The sequence below is a fragment of the Scylla paramamosain genome, chromosome 13, assembly GCF_035594125.1.
Source record: "Scylla paramamosain isolate STU-SP2022 chromosome 13, ASM3559412v1, whole genome shotgun sequence".
NCBI lineage: Eukaryota > Metazoa > Arthropoda > Malacostraca > Decapoda > Portunidae > Scylla > Scylla paramamosain.
Window position 1 is genome coordinate 20074585 of NC_087163.1, and position 20000 is coordinate 20094584.

The 20000-nt window shown below is 46.4% G+C and overlaps 1 protein-coding gene across 4 annotated transcripts in view; it reads left to right on the forward strand.

Annotated features, from left to right (window-relative positions):
• The window catches only part of LOC135106471 (nuclear hormone receptor FTZ-F1 beta-like), a 186785-nt gene that overhangs the window by 86942 nt on the left and 79843 nt on the right, over positions 1–20000 (forward strand). For 3 of the 4 annotated variants that reach the window (XM_064015490.1, XM_064015491.1, XM_064015492.1), the window contains 2 exons: positions 5833–5987; positions 7803–7970. In XM_064015490.1, coding sequence (XP_063871560.1) covers positions 5833–5987; positions 7803–7970 — 323 coding nt within the window. Of the gene's footprint in view, positions 1–5832; positions 5989–7802; positions 7971–20000 lie in introns of all 4 variants that reach the window. The other variant, XM_064015493.1, reaches the window with a different exon arrangement.

The following is a 20000-nucleotide window of genomic DNA, read 5'->3' on the forward strand; positions in this document are numbered from 1 at the left end:
CGATGCAATGTGTGAGTACCTGCGAAGCCAGCGCAACATCATCATGGATAGAAGAGACTTCTACTCCCGCGTGCAAGAAACGCAAGAAGGTTTTGACGACTTTTTATGTGCTGTAAAGGAAATCGCCAATTTCTGTGACTTTTGCGACCAGTGCATAAACCATCAGCTGCGTGACAGAATTGTCGTTGGGACACGAGACGAAGTGGCTCTGAAACGCATGCTGGAAAACAAGAAACTCACCCTTGAAAACGCCATAGATATTTGCAGAGCATCAGAGAGCGCTAACCAGTGTAGTGCAGTACTAAGGGGCGGCTCTCACTCTTCGAGCCATGGTGTGAACGCTGTCTCGAACTACAGGAAGGGCAGTTTCGGGGGCTCAAGCCCCACGGGCTGTTATCGTTGTGGCAAAGATTGTCGCAGTGACAAAAGGGGATGCCAGGCAATAGATAAAGTGTGTCGTAACTGCGGGAAAAGAGGGCATTTTGCGAGTGTATGTCAGCAGACAGTGAGGAAACGACGAGGAGCTTCGAGGAGTTCCTCAACTGTCTCTCCTCATCGCGGTGCAGGCCCGAGGCGGGGAGCCAGTGCCAGTGTATACCAGCTCTTATCAGGCGTATACACAAAGACGGTGACGGCACGACCTGCGCCCCAGGTGCTCATTACCGCCACACATCCCGCTGGAAGAGACAAGATTACGTGGACTCCTGACTCTGGGGCCGAAACGACCGTTATTGGCCTCGACACGGCAACACTCCTTGGAATCCCGCCCTCCAGCTTGGCGCCCGCTGATGGTGATGGACTTTATGCTGCCGGTAATCACCCCCTCACCTGTGTAGGAACTTTCTCGTCGCACTTGCAACTGGGCGACAGGGAAGCTGAGACTGTTGTGAGCGTGGTGAAGGAGGTGAAGGGGGCGCTGCTTAGCTGGTACGATTCCATCGCTCTCGGAATCCTCCCCGAAGATTTTCCTGCTCAAATCCGACCGCTACGCAGGGAAGAACAGCACACCGGCAACAGCTCCATCAAGTACCCGACCGCCTCGCAGCCACCTCTATCTACGCCCACAGAAGTGATCAGCTGGCCTCATTCCTACGACCCAACGCCACAGCAGCGTGCGGGGCACGCTGCTGCTGTGATCAAGGCCTTTCCCAGCGTCTTCGAAGCAAAGGAAGGTTTACGTGCAATGGCTGGTGGATCCATGGCCATCGAGTTGACAGACGACGCTCGACCCTTCGCCGTAACAGCATCTCGTACAATCCCTTACAATTGGCGTGAAGAAATTAAGAGCCAGTTGGAAGAGCTGCTTAACAAGGGAATCATCGAGAGTGTGGACTACCCTACGGCATGGTGCCACCCCATCGTGCCTGTCCCAAAAAAGACATCTGGTGTAAGGCTGTGTGTTGACCTGACACGACTCAACCGTTACGTGAAGAGGCCCGTGTATCCAGTGCGCTCACCTCATGACGCCATCGCCTCGATCGGGACCGGAGCAGTTTGGTTCACCACTCTTGATGCCAAGATGGGGTATTTTCAAGTCCCCATTAGAGAAGAAGACCAGGATTTAACCTGCTTCATAACACCTTGGGGTCGGTACAAGTTTCGGCGAGCGGTTATGGGTCTCGTCTCGTCTGGAGACGAGTATAACCGTCGAGGAGACCAAGCTCTCGGCGACATACCTAACACCATCAAGATCGTGGACGACATCCTGGCCTATGACTCCACCTACAGTGCGCACTTAGCCCATGTCATTCAGATTGTGCGGCGGTGTGACCAGCACGGCATCACTCTCAACCCACAGAAGTTTACATTCGCGGAAAGAGTGGTAGATTACTGTGGTTACTCTGTTTCTGGACAAGGCTACACGACAGACTCAAAGAAAGTTAAGGCAATCTCTGACTTCCCACGACCACAGCACATCACCGACTTACGATCATTCATGGGTCTTACAAACCAGCTTGGAAGCTTTTCTCCTGCTGTGGCTGCAGCTGCACAACCCCTCAGAGATCTCTTACGCCCGAAGAACAGTTGGTGCTGGTCTCCTAACCATGAAGAGGCGTTTGAGAAGGTGAAACAGTGTCTCGTCAGCCCACCTGTCTTGGCATACTTCGACCCATCATTACCAACGATGCTACAGACTGACGCCTCAAGGATGCACGGATTTGGATTCGTTCTCCTGCAGAAGCACAGTGACCAGTGGAAGATGGTGCAATGCGGGTCAAGATTTGTTACAGACACAGAGAGCCGCTATGCAGTAATAGAGTTGGAAATGGCTGCAATCGTCTGGGCAGTCAGGAAATGTGGCACCTACCTGAAAGGACTCCCTCACTTCGATCTAGTGCTCGACCACCGCCCGCTGATACCTCTCCTCAATAGCAAGTTGTTGGGAGAAATAGAGAACCTGCGGCTGCAGCGCATGAGGGAGAAGCTTGCTCAGTATTCCTTCACAGCAAGCTGGCAAAAGGGATCGACACACTGTGTGCCCGACGCCCTCTCACGTGCTCCAGTACAGGACCCAGTGGAGGAAGAGGATGCTGCTACTTCTGGTGACCTCGACCCTCTCCACTCAGCGGTCATCTCAGCGTTATCTGCCACCAATGAGGACGGCGTCCGCTTAGCACCACTCCAGGATCAGACTGTGGAAATGGTACGTGCCGCAGCAGCAAGAGACGGGGAGTACTGCTTGCTCAAGAACGTCATCATCGAGGGCTTCCCTGATCATTGCCACGACCTCGATCACCGCTTGCGTACGTACTGGCCGGTGCGCAGTCTGCTGGCCGTAGACGACGACCTGGTGGTTTACGGGCCGAGGCTTCTTATTCCTCACAGCCTCCGCCGAGAAACACTAGAGCGACTCCATGACAGTCATCAGGGGATGGAGCGCACCAAGCGACGGGCCCGACAAACGGTGTACTGGCCTGGTATGGACAGAGACGTTGAGAACGTCGTTTCTGGATGCTCACTATGCCGTCCACTCCTACCAAGCCAAGCCAACGAACCTCTCTGGCAGGACACGGACACACCCAGCAGGGTGTTTGAGTCAGTTTCTGCAGACTACTTCCACGCAGCAGGCCGTACATACCTCGTGTATGTAGATCGCTTGTCTGGGTGGCCTCACGTGTCTGCATGCTCACGTCCAGCATCGGCTGATCAGCTCGTTCGTGTCCTTCGGGGTGTGTTCGCCGACACGGGCGTGCCTGTTCTCCTGAGGACTGACGGTGGACCGCAGTTCACTTCTTCATCGGTACGGCGCTTCCTGGCTCGATGGGGGGTGGAGCATCGTGTATCTTCACCTCATTATCCACGCTCCAATGGTCACGCCGAGGCAGCGGTCAAGTCCGTGAAGAAGCTGATCCTCACGACCACACAGCAGGGACACCTGGACGAGGATGCGTTCGCTCGCGGGTTGCTGGAACTGCGCAACACTCCGAGGGCGGAAGGGCGATCACCAGCACAAGTCCTCTTCGGTCATCCTATGAGGTCCTGTGTCCCGGCTCATCATCGCTCATACGCTCAGCAGTGGCAGCGCGCTGCTGATGAGTGCGACGCCAAGGCAGAGCGACTGAGGAAGAAAGCGAAACTTCGCCACGACGCGTCCGCCCGTACTCTTCCTCTCCTGCACCTCGGTGGCCACGTCGACGTTCAAGATCACACGACAGGCCTCTGGGATCGCCTGGGTGTCATCGTGGCTGTTGGGCGAAGGAGAGACTACCTCATCAAGATGGGCAGCGGTCGCGTGATGTGGCGTAATAGAAGACACCTACGCCCACATAGACCTCTTGCTCCCCTTCCTGTCGAGCAGCACACCGCTCATGGCGGTGCAGCGCTTCAGCATCAGGGTCACGAGGAACACCACCATCCCGGCAGCCCGGAGCATCAGGGTAACGGGGTACACCGTGGCCGAGAGCAACCAGAGCGTCGAAGCAGCCGACAGCGTAGGGAGCCGAGACGACTGCAGGTGCGGTGGCACCGTAGCACCTACGATTAGTCGTACGTGTTCATTGTACGCTGTGTTTGTTTTGTGTATATGTACCGTGTTTTCTGTACTTCAATCATTGTAACTTTGTTTCATGTGTTACGGTAGCCATAACAAAGATAAGGAATCTTCCTTATGTCTCGGGGGAGGTGTGTGGTTGTTAGCTAGTTGTGTGAACGAGTGAATGAGCGAGACTTGTGTGAGGCATGAATACGTGTATGAGTGAACGAGCTAGGCTTCAGTCATAAGCGTTAAGTTGAAGTGCGCGGCCTGGCGCCGGGAGATCACCTACCTCCAGCCTTCTGTTCACACCTTCTGTGAATAAACACCTGCACTGTTACCTGCGTTTCCTGTGCCCCTGCTGGTCAAGAGTCGAACAAGGAGGAGGAGGAGGAGGAGGAGGAGGAGGAGGAGGAGGAAGATGAGGAGGAGGAAGAAGGAGGAGGAGGAGGAGAAGGAGGAGGAGGAGGAGGAGGAGGAGAAGGAAGCCTTAGTGTTGGCGGTAGATGTGGAAATATTGTTGGTTGAAAAGCATATTGAGGAAGAAAAAAAGAGGAGGAGGAGGAGGAGGAGGAGGAGGAGGAGGAAGGAAAAGAAGTTGGAGGAGGAAGAAGAAGAAGAGCTCTTAGTATAAGCGGTAGATATGGAAATATTCTTGGAGGAAAAGCATACCGAGGAAGAGAGAAAGGGAGGAGGAGGAGGAGGAGGAGGAGGAGGAGGAGGAGGAGGAGGAGGAGGAGGAGATAGTGAGTCAGTGGTGATGAGGAGGAGGAGGTGGAGATGTGGAGAGAATCACATGAGACAGCAACTTTTTGTGAGAAGTGGAGGAAGACGCGGCGAAGAGAGAGAGAGAGAGGAAAAAAAAAACATAAAAGAAATAATAGGAAAAGCGAAGTGAAGATAGGAAAACGAAGAGGAGGAGCAAGAAGAAGGCGGGAAATAGTGCAAGGAGAGAAAGAGAAAGAGGTCGACAGGGAAGATGCAAGAAAAAGAGTGACCAGAAATAAGTCAGATATATAGAAGAAGGAATGGAAAGAAGAAAAAAAATAGTGGAACGAGAGGGGAGAGAAGAGAAAGGGAAAGGTGGAGAGAAAGATGTAGAAGAGAACTAAATATAAACGAAGAGGAAGAGGAGGAGGGGGAGGAGGAGGAGGAGGAAGATAAAGATGATGATTGTGATGGTGATGATGAGGAGGAAGAATAGGGGGATGATGATGATGATGATGATGATGACGAAAAGAGGAAGTAGAAGTTGACGAAAATGACGAGGAGGAGAAATAATAATGATGACAAGAAGAAGCAGAAAGACGAAAAAGGTGATGATGACTAGGAAGAAGAAAGTGACCATAATAATAATGATGATGGTGATGATGATGATGAGGAGGAGGAGGAGAAGGAGGAGGAGAAGGAGGAGGAGGAGGAGGACGAGGAAGAGGAGGAGAAGGAGGAAAAAGGTGATGATGTCGAGGAGAAGAAGATGACGAAAATAATGACGAGAAGGAGGAGGAGGAGGACGAGAAAGACGAAAAAGGTGATGACGGTGACGAAGAAGAAGAAGGCGAGGAAAATAGTAATGACGAAGAGGAGGAGGAGAAGGAGGAAGAAGATGATGACTGTGATGACGATGATGACGAAGACGACGAGGAGGAGGAGGAGGAGAAAGATGATTATGATGACAAGGAGGATGATTATGATGACGAGGAGGAGGAGGAGGAGGAGGAGGAGGAGGAGGAAGATGATTAAAATAATGAGTAGGAATAAGAGGAAGAAGATGATTGTGATGACGATGGTGGCGAGGCGCAGATACCTCACAATACCACAGCGTGACGGGATGACTGACGTGCTGTGTTGGTTTGCAGGACAGCGGAGCGGCAGCAGCGGGGAGAGTGAGGGCGGGGGCAGCGAGACCTCCGCCCCTCCCAAGGACGCCCCCATCAACGGCAGGGCCTCGGGGACACCCAGGGAGGAGGACTCTTCAGACACCGACATGGAGATCAAGAGCCTCGACCTGACCGGTGAGTGTCCTGAGAGAGAGAGAGAGAGAGAGAGAGAGAGAGAGAGAGAGAGAGAGAGAGAGAGAGAGAGAGAGAGAGAGAGAGAGAGAGAGAGAGAGAGAGGAGTGATTGTGCCTGTATTTCTACATATTTTCATTTCCAAGGTTATTGTCATATTTTCTTTCCCCTTCCATTTTTTTCCTCTTTACTTATGTTTCTGTTTGTCTCTTGAGGAAGGAAGATAAGGAGGGAGTAAGGTGAATATCCTTTCTTCTTCCTTCTTACTTCTCTTTCTGTTTTTTTTTTCTTTCTCTTCTTTCTCGCATTTTCTTTGGAGTTTAATATCATCTTCCATTTATCTTTCTCCTCAATATCTTCAAAACTTCTTACATTTTACGTCAAAATTTTGCACTTCTAATTTGTTTATGATTCACGCTTCCCTCCCACACTCTCCTCTCCCTCCTATCACTCCTCTAACTCCTCCTACTCTTTTTACTCCTACTATCATGTCTTCTCTGTTTGATCTTTCTTTGTTGTATATTTTTCTTACTTTTGCATCTTTCCTGATCTACACTCATGTTTTTATTTCTCTCGGTTATTCAGTTTTTTCTTCGGTATATTTCGTGTGTTTTGTGTCTTGTGTTTTATTGATGCCATGAGTTGTTTGTTGTCCTTATGCTTGTGTTTTTATCCATGGATTTTTGTGTATTTGTATATTGTTCTTCATATTTATCTTGCCTATTCCTGTGTTTTGGCCGTGATCCTTCTGATTTATTCATCTTTCTTTTTTTACCATTCATATAAAAAAGGTTCTAAAGCTTTCATTATCAACCCGTCATTACCATTGCCATCGTCTTCACCATCGTCATTGTCATAAGTGTCACTACTACTACTACTACTACTACTACTACTACTACTACTACTACTACTACTACTACTACTACTACTACTACTACTAACTACTACTACTACTACTACTACTACTACTACTACTACTACTACTACTACTACTACTACTACTTGTATTTACTGCTAAGTTCAGAGAACGAAAAGGATTTAAAAGTTATAGTTAGCTCTGATCTCCGTCTGAGAAATCATTGCTAAGAGGCCAGAAATAAAACAAATCAAGTATTGGGATTTATTTTTAGGTGTGGTAAAAGTAGAAGTGGAGCTGGCCATGACTCATCTAGATTATGCTGTGCAGTTCTGGTGCCCGTGCTACAGGAAGGATATATATAAGTCTATAAGAATCAATATTAAGGAGAATGACTAAAAGAATACAGGGGATGAGAAGTATTCCTTACGAAAGAAGACTGAAGCCTTTTAGATTTACATTCCTTAGAAAGGCAAAGGTTAAGAGGGGACCTGACAGAGGTCTTTAAGTGGTATAGGGGGATATGACAAGGATGACGTAAGCTAAATTCTCAGGATCAATGATCAGGATAGAACAAGAAATACTGAGTTCAAGCTTGAAATAGTTAGATTTGGAAAAAAAAAAGTTAGGAAAGAAATAGTTCTCAAGTAGAGTAATAGATGAATGAAATGAACTCAGTAATCAGGTTGTTAGTGCTGAGTCATTAGGAAGCTTTAAAAGAAGATTATACAAATTCATGGATGGAGATAGATAGGGAACTGCCACGTGTACGCTTCCCTTATGCTCTTATGTTTTTATAATTGTTCACTCTGATACAACTTCAACCACTACTCCCACACACAGACCTTACACCTCCCATGCTTCAGTCAGCACCCTTCCGAAACATCACCACTCCAGCATACACTCTGAATCACTCAAGTTTTCCCTCATCCATCATCTGTGTTTTGTCCTCCCCCACGCTGGTCCCCGCCCTGGCCCGCCCCTTGCCGATGGCCGTGTCCTGGCGCGTGGCGGGGTAGCGCGGGTCAGTCTGAGGCAGCGCCAAGGCCCGGAGAAGGAGCGCCCGATGTCCTGGGAAGGGGAGCTGTCAGATGCGGATGCCACGAACAACGCTAAACAGGAGCCGGTGGTGAGTACTCGTGTGTTTGAATTTCTGTGTCTGTGTGTCTGTATATTTATGTTTCGTATTCTGAAACCCTTTGTTCTCTCTCCACGACTATTTTCTAAGGCCATAGAGATGATTAGCCAGATTCTCAAGACTGTTTCTTCCTTTAATAATGTAGTTTTGTTAATTTTGTCACTCGACCCGTAAAAACATCATTAAAAACCTGTGTAGCTTCAATTAGACCTTTCTGAAAGTAGTGGAGATGCGGCGCAGAAGTGTCTCAGAATATGGTGTGTGTGTATGTGTGTGTGTGTGTGTGTGTGTGTGTGTGTGTGTGTGTGTGTGTGTGTGTGTGTGTGTGTGTGTGTGTGTGTGTGTGTGTGTGTGTGTGCTGTTTCCTTCCTCTCCTTTTGTCCTTTTTTCCGGTTGGTCGCCTCTCCTCTTCTTTCGTTCTTGCCTCGTTCTTCTCTTCCTCCTCGACTCTTTTTTTTTTCTTTTTGTTTTTGTTTGTTTGTTTCTTCCATCATCGCCATCACGTGTCATTGCCAAGTTTTGCTCTTGTTCTTGTTCTTGTTCTCGTTCTTCTTGTTCTTGTTCTTGATCTTGTTCTTCTTGTTCTTGTTCTTCTTATTCCTCTTGTTCTCGTTCTTGTTCTTCTTGTTCTTGTTCGTCTTGTTCTTCTTATTGTTTTTTGTTCTTCTTCTCCTCTTCCTCCTCCTCCGTTTTGTAAACTGAAGAGGAGGTTTCTATTCTGGCACTGTGTTGGTGGCGGTGGTGATGGAAGAGGAAGAGAAGAAAAAGGCGAAGAGTGGGAAGAGGAGGAGGTGAAGAAAAAGAAGGAGGAGGAAGAGGAGGAGGAGGAGGAGGAGGAAGGAAAGAAGCAGCACTGTTGAATGTGGTGTGATAGAGAGAGCATGTGATCCTTGTCATGTACTTGTTTATCTTGCACCTGTGTGATAATATTAATGAGACACCTGGACGTGGAAAAAAAAAAAGAAAAAAGAAAAAGAAAGAAATCAAGGAATAAATTAAGGTAAGTCCTCAGAATTTTGTTTGCCTTTATTTTTTCCCACTTTTCCTATGCCTCCTCTTTTTCGATTTTTTTTTTTTTGTCTTTTTTTGTCTTGTTTTTTTTTTTGTTTTTTTCCGCCGCCCCCCGTCTTGCCGAGGATAAAGAAAAACCGCCTCAGTGATGCTGCCCACTCAAGCTTTTTTTTTTTTTTTTTTTTTTTTTTTTTTTTTTTGTGTGTGTGTGTGTGTGTGTGTGTGTGTGTGTGTGTGTGTGTGTGTGAGGAAAAGATCCAGCTGTAGCACATTTTTCTGAGGAAATCCTGTTGAGAGAGAGAGAGAGAGAGAGAGAGAGAGAGAGAGAGAGAGAGAGAGAGAGAGAGAGAGAGAGAGAGAGAGAGAGAGAGTATTTAAAGCGCCTGAATTTTGTTGTGGTAATTTTATATATTTATTAACTTTTCATTTTCACCCGTTCATCATAATTGTGACTCACCTTTTATCATTAATTTATTTTTATTACTCGTTCGTCCTTCCTCACTAGAGACATTTGAGCGGCGACGGGAGGAGAAGTGATGTGTCCGTCTTGTCTCTGTGTCGACCTCGTGATCTGTAAAAATTTGTCCTCTTTCTCTTTTTCTTTTGTCTTCCTTTCTTTTCCTATTTTGAGAGTATAGAGGTACAGTTATATACAATAAACATGTAATTTATCAGTTATGGGACTTGTTGAATTTTTAAGGATGTTATATCTCTTAATTTCTTTTAATTTCCTCCTTCGCTCTTCATTTCTCTCCTTTGGTCCTTCTTTTTATTCATTTACTACAGGAGATGAATTATTGAAACATCTGTGAATATTATTTAGGTGAAACGAAACGACAAAACCTAAACTGACTCTATATTATATGTCTTATTTCTTTTATTTTCCTCTCTCCCTCTTTTTTCCTTTCCTTCAGTCGTTATTTTCATTCTTTCAGTCATTTACGGCGATGAATTACTGAGATACCCGTGAATTTTTAGATGAAACCGAAGCAACAACAAAACAAAACAAAACTTACACTGTGTTTTTGTTTTTTTTATCTCCTACATTTTTTCCTCTTTCGATCTTTTAATTTTTTCCTTCAGTTCTTATTTTCGTTCATCTATTACTGGCGATTAACCGATGAGACACCCACTTATTTTTAGACCAAACGAAGCACCAACAGCAAACAAAATTAAACTCATGATTCAACAGTGGAGTTATTATCACCACCACCACCACCACCACCACCACCAACAGTAGTACCAGTAGCAACAACAGCCGGACGCACAAGTAGCAGCAGCAGTAGTCAAGCAGTCAAAGTATTAGCAGCACGAGCACCCAAACATAAACACTTCTCATCCAGACCCGCACACACAAATCAAGATAACACCAAACCAATCTATCCGAGTCATGACAGACACACGCCAACGCCTCACACCCTGACCCACCCTCCCTCACACATCCTCCCTCTTACCCGCACCGGATGTAAGGGGTGAATGGGTTAATGGGGGAGAGGATAGGCGTGAGGGAGTGGCAGAGACGGGGTATGTATTTCTAGTGTTCAAGGGAGTGGTATGATTAGGAAACATTGGGGAGGAATATTGAATGGCTTACTGGGGGAGGGGGTGACGGGATGACGGGATGAGGGGATTGGTCGCGCCGGGTGGTGAAGGTGGATGAGTGGAAGGGAGGGTGGTCAGGTGGGTGGGTGGTCGTGTTGGTGGATTACTGGAAGAAGTGGGTGTGGAGACGTGGTGTTGGTGGTGGTGGTGCTGGTGGTGACTTAGGGTAAAGGAGACTGTGGTACATGGTGGAGGTGACTGGAGATGAGGCAGGGAGATAGTGAAGATGAGAGGAAGTGAGACAGGGGAGTAGAAATGAGTGGAGATGAATAAGGGAGCTAGTGGAGATATACAGAAATGAGGAAGGGAGGTGATATTGAGTAGAGATGAGGCATAGAGGCGGTGGAAATGAGTGGAGATGAGGTTGTGGAGATGGGGATGAGGAAGAGGATAAGGGTGTTACGACAATGGGGTTTCATGGGAGTGTACCGAGAAGTGAAGGGGAAGGGGGAGTGGAGGGCAGGGAGCAAAGGGGTCAGGGAGAGAGATTATAGGGTGTGAGGGGCATGTGTGTTGCTGGATTAAGGAGGAGGAGGAGGAAGAGGAAGAAGAAGGTGAGAAGGAATGTGATGATAATAATGATTATAACAACAGCAACAACAACAATTACATCAACTACTACTACTATTACTACTACTACTACTACTACTAATGCAGTAACACTATAAATCATCACTGCATGCAACTAATTCAAAACGTCTTCATTGCTTATCTCAGACTTTCTTAATCTTCACACTACACACTTTAAAACTCCACAAACTCTCATTGCATCACCTCCTCAAGTGTTCGCTCGCTCGGTGCCTCTGAGTGATAACTTGCGCCTCGCCCTCAAAGACTCCCTCAGTAATAGTCGCAGTCGTCCACACCACATTAAGCCTCTGTTGTTTTTGTGTCTCTTTTGCTTCTCTTTGCTTCTTTGCCCTCGCCACCAGCTCGTCCTCGCCACCTGCAGGTTGAACGTGGTGCAGAGATGAGGCGGATCTGAATTCTCTGTAGAAGGAAAGAAATTACGGTGATGGAATAAATTGGGTTAAGTTTAATAGTGTAGCGTAAGGCCAGATTTTGCCCGCTTCTGTATTTCCTCCTGCCTGTGACTTAATTCTTTCTAACTGTCTTCTTAAAGGATCGGCGTCCTCAGTGAGTTTTTTTTTCAGTTTTATTGTAAGGACGGAGCCCCTCGTCCGCAGAAAAAAATAGAACAATAATGTAGTAGATACGAAAAAAAAGTTTCAGTAGTGAACAAAGGAAGTAAAATTTGAGTTATTATTGGGTTAAAAGAAGCAAACAGGTATCAATTTACATTAACTTCTTGCTCCGATAGTAATAATTAAATTAACATCAAAGACAGCAAAAAATAAATAAAATAAGAACTATAGAAAACGGGAAATCTGGAATCAGGCCTTTGCAATGAACATAAAAAACCACAACAGGAAATTTTGTAAAATAAATACGATTAAAAAATAAAGGAAATATCTTAATATGAGGAAAAAGAATTTTAGTAAGAGCATTACCAGCGAACAGGAAAGTACAGAACAGTGGAAGTAATTGAGGGAAGTAAGGCCAGGTAGACAGTTGAGCGAGACAGGTGTGGCAGGGAGAACAGTGGAGGTAAGGGAAGACGGAGACTAACATAACCAAGAGAGCGAGAATAGTCGAAGTTAAGGAAGTTAATTGGAGGTAAGAGAAGATGAAGAATAGTAGAGATGAGGGAGGGAGATAACTGGAAGGGAGGCTAGTGGAGGTTAGAGATAAGAGAGAGTAGTGGAAGTAAGGGAGGAGGAAAACTAAAAGAGATAAGAGAGGGAGATTACTGAAGGAAATGTGCAAGGGAGACTAGTGGAGATGAGGGAGGGAAAAGGAAAACAAGAGGCGATCAGAGATTAATGAAAATAAAGAAATGAGGAAGCCAATGAAGATAAGGAGGTAAGGGAAGTAGAGAGAGAGAGAGAGAGAGAGAGAGGAGAGAGAGAGAAGAGAGAGAGAGAGAGAGAGAGAGTAGTAAGGGAAGAAATGGAGGGAAGCGTCTATCATTTGCGTAACTCTCATCCCGCTCCACACGAGAATCCATTGTGAGGGCGTGAGGAGGAGGCGGTGGGCGGGCAGGTGACGCAGGAGACGCGGCTCTGGTTACAAGTGAGGCTGCACAGGTAGCCAATTTAGCGGCGCAGGTGCGAGGGCTTCTGTTCTTTTTGTTTTAATTAATTGTATTTTGAATCCTCTACCTTCTGGTTTTACTTTTTTCTTCTTTTTTTTTCCCCCAGTTGTTTCGATTCAGATTTTTTTTTTTGTGTGTGTGTGTTTTGATTCTCCTCCTCTTCCTCCTCCTCCTTCTTCTCCTCCCTCGTATTTGTGTTCTTGTTTTGTTTTTTTCTTGTTTTCGTTGTTGTTGGTTGTTGTTGTTTTTTCGCAGTTTTTGTTCACTGTCTTCTTATTTTTTATCTTTATTCTTTTTGTTCTTGTTTTTTTCTTCATCTTGCTATCGTTTTCTGTATTCCTCCTCCTCCTCCTCCTCCTCCTCCTCCATCTCTGCATCAGATAATTCAATTATTCAAGCAGGATTTTCCCGTAGACTTTTTCCACACAAACAATTTTTTTTTTTCCTCCTTCCACTTCCCTTTGCTTTCCTGGCCGCCACTTCGCTCCCGCTGACAGAAGTGGGAGGCGCGGCAGGGGCTGTAGGAGGGAAGGACGCCTCATCCCGTCGGTCTCCATGGAGGGATCATTCTGCTAAGCTCCTGTCACGTGGCTTTGTTTGTAAACAGTTACCATGGAAACGCAAGAAGAGGAAGGAGTGGGTGGATGGCTGGCTGACTGACTGACTGAGTGACTGAGTGAGTGACTGACTGACTGGTTGGCTTGATTTAACTTGACTGGCTTGTGTGTGTGTGTGTGTGTGTGTGTGTGTGTGTGTGTGTGTGTGTGTGTGTTATTCGTGTTTGTCTTGTTTTACATCGTTGTCATAAGTTTCTTGTTTCAGTGTTTGTGTAGTGTTCATATTGCTCTCTCTCTCTCTCTCTCTCTCTCTCTCTCTCTCTCTCTCTCTCTCTTCTCTCTCTCTCTCTCTCTCTCCTCTCTCTCTCTCTCTTCTCTCTCTCTCTCTCTCTCTCCTCTCTCTCTCTCTCTCTCTCTCTCTCTCATACCGCCACTCCCGCCATTATGCTAGCTGGAAAACAGGTGTGGCAGGCCTCTCTCCCTCTCACCCACCCTCCTACCCACGCACCCACTCTCCCACACTCTCCCAGTCACATGAGATAATCTTAAGGAGGGAGGAGGAAAGGTGCGCCGAAGTACAGGTGGCGTTTATGTATGTGGAGTGTGTGTGGATGTGGGTGTGGATGGCTGGGGTGTGGAATCGCCTTTCTCAGGGTGGAATAGCTCTTCACACACGCACACACGCACAAGAGGAGGAGGAGGAGGTGGAGGAGGAGGAGCACGTCACCCTCAGAATCGAGACCATTATGCAGCGTGGGAGGAATGCGAGGCGGTGCTGGGGAAAGAGGAGAGAGAGAGAGAGAGAGAGAGAGAGAGAGAGAGAGAGAGAGAGAGAGAGGAGAGAGAGAGAGAGAGAGAGAGAGAGAGAGAGAGAGAGAGAGAGAGAGAGGAGGACCAGATTTCACACCTCGTCGCCGCCTTCGTCAGGAAAATATTGGGATCAAATTGCTGGGGGGGAATGCAGTCACTTCCCTTCTGTGTGCGTGCGTGCGTGCGTGCTTACGTGTGATACTTTTGTCTGGTGCTGTACATGTGTGTGTGTGTGTGTGTGTGTGTGTGTGTGTGTGTGTGTGTGTGTGTGTGTGTGTGTGTGTGTGTGTGTGTGTGTGTGTCTGGCTAGAATTAGATGAGAGGGCCCATTGCGTGTCTTCTCTTAAGGACAAGGGTCAAGACATTGCAAAACCGACCACCACGTAGTAGGAACGCAACAAAGGCCTCTGATGCAGCCGCCGCAGCCGCCCTTTTAGCCTCTCCTCCTTCCCTGGCCCCCTCACACACACACACACACACACACACACGCACACACACAGCAAGCCATAACAATCTCTGTATTCTTTCTGACGTCATCGGTGTGAGCTCATCGTGACGTTATAGCAAAGATAAAGCGTATTATTTTCAGTGACGTCATTTGAATATCGCTGTGCTGCCCCCCACTTCCTTCCACCCCACCCTTCTCTTTCTCTCTCTCTCTCTCTCTGACTGACCCTCACTCATACATATACAGTCCAGTCCCATCTCTTCTGCACTCGTACTACTATAAAAGATCAAAACAAACTGGGAATGAAGTGCGCACATTGTCCCTCCGTCTGTCCCTTATCGCTGGCCAGATCAGGACAGTCCCTATTTCGAGATGTTTACTCTGCGCCTCGTGACGTAAAGCAGCTGGTCTCGAGGTGGGGAATGTCTTGACGTCTGTGTGGCTCGCGGGGTCGCGTCTTAAGAGGTTGATTCATTGTCCCGAACCCTGTGAGCGCGTCCACTACCAAGCTTCAGGGTGGTTCGTTCAGCCAGACGACCAGGAGCCAGACGGGAGGGTGCGAGGGAGTGAGGGAGAGAGGGAGAGGGAGAGACAGATAGGGTTAGTTTGATGGGGAGGGGGTTTGCAGGTAGATTTTTTGGGTATATTTTGTCTAAGAATCTGTTTTGTTATTGTGTTATTTTGCTCTTATTTGTGAGTGTGTGTGTGTGTGTGTGTGTGTGTGTGTGTGTGTGTGTGTGTTTGTGTTTGATTTCCTTGTTTATTTATATATGTATATATATATATATATATATATATATATATATATATATATATATATATATATATATATATATATATATATATATATATATATATATATATATATATATATATATATATATATATACATATATATATATATATATATATATATATATATATATATATATATATATATATATATATATATATATATATATATATGTAATTTTTTTTTTTTTTTTCGATTTCCTCTTTCTCCAATTTTTATGATTCTTTTTTCTTGTATGTTTGATTTTCACGTTTATATATTTCTCTGTCTTTCTGTTTTTTTTTTCCTTTCTTTTCTTTATTTATGCTATTCTCTTTTTGGTTTTCTATCTTTTATCGCCTCGTCTATTTTTCTTTTCCTTATTTTTAGTTTTCTGCTCCTTCGCTTCACCATCCTTATCTTCTTCTCTTCTTTGTTATCTGCATATATTTTTCCCTCATTTTTTTTCACCCATTTCTCTCTGCAACAATTCTAGGCAAACGAAAGCATCATCTTGAAAAATAGCAGAGAGAGAGAGAGAGAGAGAGAGAGAGAGAGAGGAGAGAGAGAGAGAGAGAGAGAGAGAGAGAGAGAGAGGCTCCACTAGACAAAAAGCCATGCTCACTTTTACTCACCACTCCTCATCAAACTCTTAACATGACATTCTCTTTGTGACTTTCTTTGCTTCTCCCTCTGCTGTTGCTAGGTTACCTCCTCCTTTCCCTCCCCTCTCACCCTCCCCCTTCTTTCTCTCACGGCCCCTTTCACCTGCCGCCCACACTTCCGGAGGCGTGGGCGTGGCAGGAAGGGCGCGAGGGAGCGGGAGGTGGAGAGGAGAGATGGAGGGTGGGAGTGGTGGGAGTGGTTTTCGTTGAGGAATGCTGTTTTTGCTGCCCACGTGATGCTGGGGTGTGGCACGGCTGCTCTTTCCTACTGCGAGGGACAGTGTCTACACCAGGAGCCCCAGTTATGCGTCTTGGTAAAGGGACAAGAGAGTATAAGAGATTGCTTGGGGTTTATTTACTCATCAGCTGTCTTGAGGGGTAAAGATTTCCTCGCCCCATCTCTTAACAGGCTGTAGTGCAAGTTACCAGTGCTTCCAAGGGTGCATCCATGATTCTAGTGATGGTTTATGAAGGATTCCGCATCATCAGTGGGAAAATAATTTATGAGAACACGACAAATATTCTCCGTGGCCTTTGGAAATAAGAGACGAGAGAACAAAGCCTGCAAGAACACGGGCCTAGGTGTGGCCGAAATGTGGCTGCCTCGTCTTCGAACACTGGAGATTAGGAGGGAGAGGAGGAGGATGCTGCGTGGAGGTGAAGAGGAGGAGGAGGAACAGGAGACGAAGGAGGAGGAAGAGGAGGAGGGTTGCATGTCTGAGAGAGGCTGTTGGGGTGGGGCAGTGTCGGGGTGAAGGGCTGCATCTAAATATGGGGACAGTGTCGGGAGGGGCATGTGTGTGACGGTAAAGGGAGGGGAGCAGACGGGTGGGGCAGGTGGAGGAAGAGGAGCACCTTTGTAGGGCAGTGTCCAGGTGCAGGTCTACCTCCGCATATGGGCCCAGGTGTGTAAAAGGTGTGCGGGGGTGTCTCCTGAGGGAACTGTCGGCGTGGAAGGGGCCCGGTGTAAGTACAGGGGCGGCGTCGGGCAGGGCAGTGTCTATAAGAGCGCTGGCGTGGTGAGGGACGGTGCCACGAGGGAACACAAAGGAGGAACAAAGTGCAGTGGACTTGCTGGCCCTTACGAGGTTGTTAAGGATGAGCTGTGGTATTTAAGAGACTGGGATGGGCAGAGAGAGAGAGAGAGAGAGAGAGAGAGAGAGAGAGAGAGAGAGAGAGAGAGAGAGAGAGAGAGAGAGAGAGAGAGAGAGAGAGAGAGAGAGAGGACACTGAGAACAAAAGTTACCTAACCTGTACGCTTCTCGTTTTCTCGTCTCCGCTAAAAAGGGAATGTCTTTATTTGTTTATGCAGTTTTTTTCCTAGACTCTGTTCTGTACTTGCTTATTTGAAGACTTGCATGACCCAAGCCGAGAGAGAGAGAGAGAGAGAGAGAGAGAGAGAGAGAGAGAGAGAGAGAGAGAGAGAGAGAGAGACGGAGACAGACAGAACAACAAATCAGAAAAACAGTAGAGTCCATGCACAAACACACAAACACACACACACACAGAAGAGGGAGGGAAGGAAGCAGGAGGAGGAGGAGGAGGAGGAGGAGGAGACGGAGACGAAGCAGAAGCAGGAGCCAGACAAAGCCCTGCATATTTCTGTTCACCATCATTCATCATTCATCAGGATCACTAGATGCTTCCCCTCCTCCCCACTCCGCCGCCCGCTCTTCTTTTGTCCGCCCACCAGCATTCCCATTACTATTATTATTATTATTATTATTATTATTGTTGTTGTTGTTGTTGCTGTTGTTGTTGTTGTTGTTGTTGTTGTTGTTCTTGCAATATTTAAGTAGTAAGTTGTATTCTTAAGTACGGTAAAAATACAATAAAAGTCAACAGCAGAGAGAGAGAGAGAGAGAGAGAGAGAGAGAGAGAGAGAGAGAGAGAGAGAGAGAGAGAGAGAGAGAGAGTCAGTCAGTCAATAATTCTATATCTCCAAGAACTAATAAGAAGATACATTTACTAAGGACCTTTTTCCAATTCATCATTTATCCTTCCCTCCTGCCGGTGCCGCGTCAGGAGTCCGTCTTTCCTGGTGAATCTGCAACGTTACTCTCTCTCTCTCTCTCTCTCTCTCTCTCTCTCTCTCTCTCTCTCTCTCTCTCTCTCTCTCTCTCTCTCTCTCTCTCTCTCTCTCTCTCTCTCTCTCTCTCTCTCTCTCTCTCTCTCTCTCTCTTCGTCCTTACACTAAGTTATAATTGCACACGTGAGATTTGTCAACTCTCTCTGAACATCCAAAGACACCCCACACACTCTCTCTCTCTCTCTCTCTCTCTCTCTCTCTCTCTCTCTCTCTCTCTCTCTCTCTCTCTCTCTCTCTCTCTCTCTCTCTCTCTCTCTCTCTCTCTCTCGGTAGCTCCTTGTTCCATCAAATTCTTTATTATTCTTTTCTTTCCCTCCTCCTCCTCCTCCTCCTCCTCCTCCTCCTCCTCCTCCTCCTCCTCCTCCTCCTCCTCCTCCTCTCCTCTTCTTACCCCAAATAAACTCCTTACCCGGAGTAACATAATCACACAGTCTAAGCAAACACAGTAAGAGGGTGGAGTAGGTGAGAGGGAGAGCCTTGGAGTGGGAAGAGAAAACGAAGAGAAAGGAGTAAAGCATCGGGGTAAGAAAAGGAAGGAAAAGGAGAGGTAGATGATAAAAAGGGGAGGTAATGAAGGCGGTAAGGGGAGGTAAGATAGTGAAGGAAGTGAACAAGATAAGAATGACAATGGGAAGGGGAGATAAAAGGGGAGACTGAGGAATGGGATGAAGAGGAGGTTAAGTAAGGGAGGGGAATGATGATGAGGAGTACGAGGAGGAGGAGGAGGAGGAGGAGGAGGAGGAGGAGGAGCATGAGGAGGAGCATCACACACGAGGGCACTCTAAAGTCAACACGAGAAAGACAACTTAAAAAAAAAAAAAAAAAAAAAGGAGCAAAAAAATGAGAGCGAGAGAGAGAGAGAGAGAGAGAGAGAGAGAGAGAGAGAAAGAAAAAAAAAGGTCAAACATAACAACACAAAGCAAGTCCTGTGTCTACGAGCGTCTACACACACACACACACACACACACACACACACACACACACACACACACACACACACACACACTGAACACCACAATCTGTTCTCAAGTCCTACACACTTAAAATGCAAAAATACACACTTTTCTTCACGCTCTTGGGAAGGAGATGGAAATTGGAATAATGAAAGGAAGATAGAAGGAAGAAAAGAGGGATGAAAGGAAGACAGAAGGAAGGAAAGAAGGATGAAAGCAAGATAGAAGAAATGATGGATAAAAGGAAGCAAGAAAGAAGAAAAAAAGAATGGAAAGGGTAAAAAGAAAGCGAGGTGATGTAAAAAAAAATAGAAAATCCTGGGATGAAACCAAAAGGAAAATAGGAAAGGAAAACGTATGAAAGTAGGTGGAAGAGGAATATATGATAATGTGAGGGACAAATTGAGGAGAGAGAGAGAGAGAGAGAGAGAGAGAGAGAGAGAGAGAGAGAGAGAGAGAGAGAGAGAGAGAGAGAGAGAGAGAGAGAGAGAGAGAGAATATGACAAAGAAGAGGAGAAATTATGAAAAATGAGAGAGTTTCGTGCAGGAAAATTACATGAATGACAGAGAGAGAGAAAAGGAGCGTAATGAGAGAGAGAGAGAGAGAGAGAGAGAGAGAGAGAGAGAGAGAGAGAGAGAGAGAGAGAGAGAGAGAGAGAGAGAGAGAGAGAGAGAGAGAGAGAATGAATGAATGAATGAAAGGTGATAGATGGAAAGAAAGACGGATACCGAAGGATTTTATTTTTATTTTTACTTTACTGTACCTTCTCCTGATGGTGCTTCCTCCTCCTCCTCCTCCTCCTCCTCTTCCTCCTCCTCCTCCTCCTCCTCCTCCTCCTCTTCCTCCTCTTTGATATATTCATATGCTTTTAATTAACTTGAGAAAGAAGAAAATCAGAATAGTGAAGCTTGAGAGAGAGAGAGAGAGAGAGAGAGAGAGAGAGAGAGAGAGAGAGAGA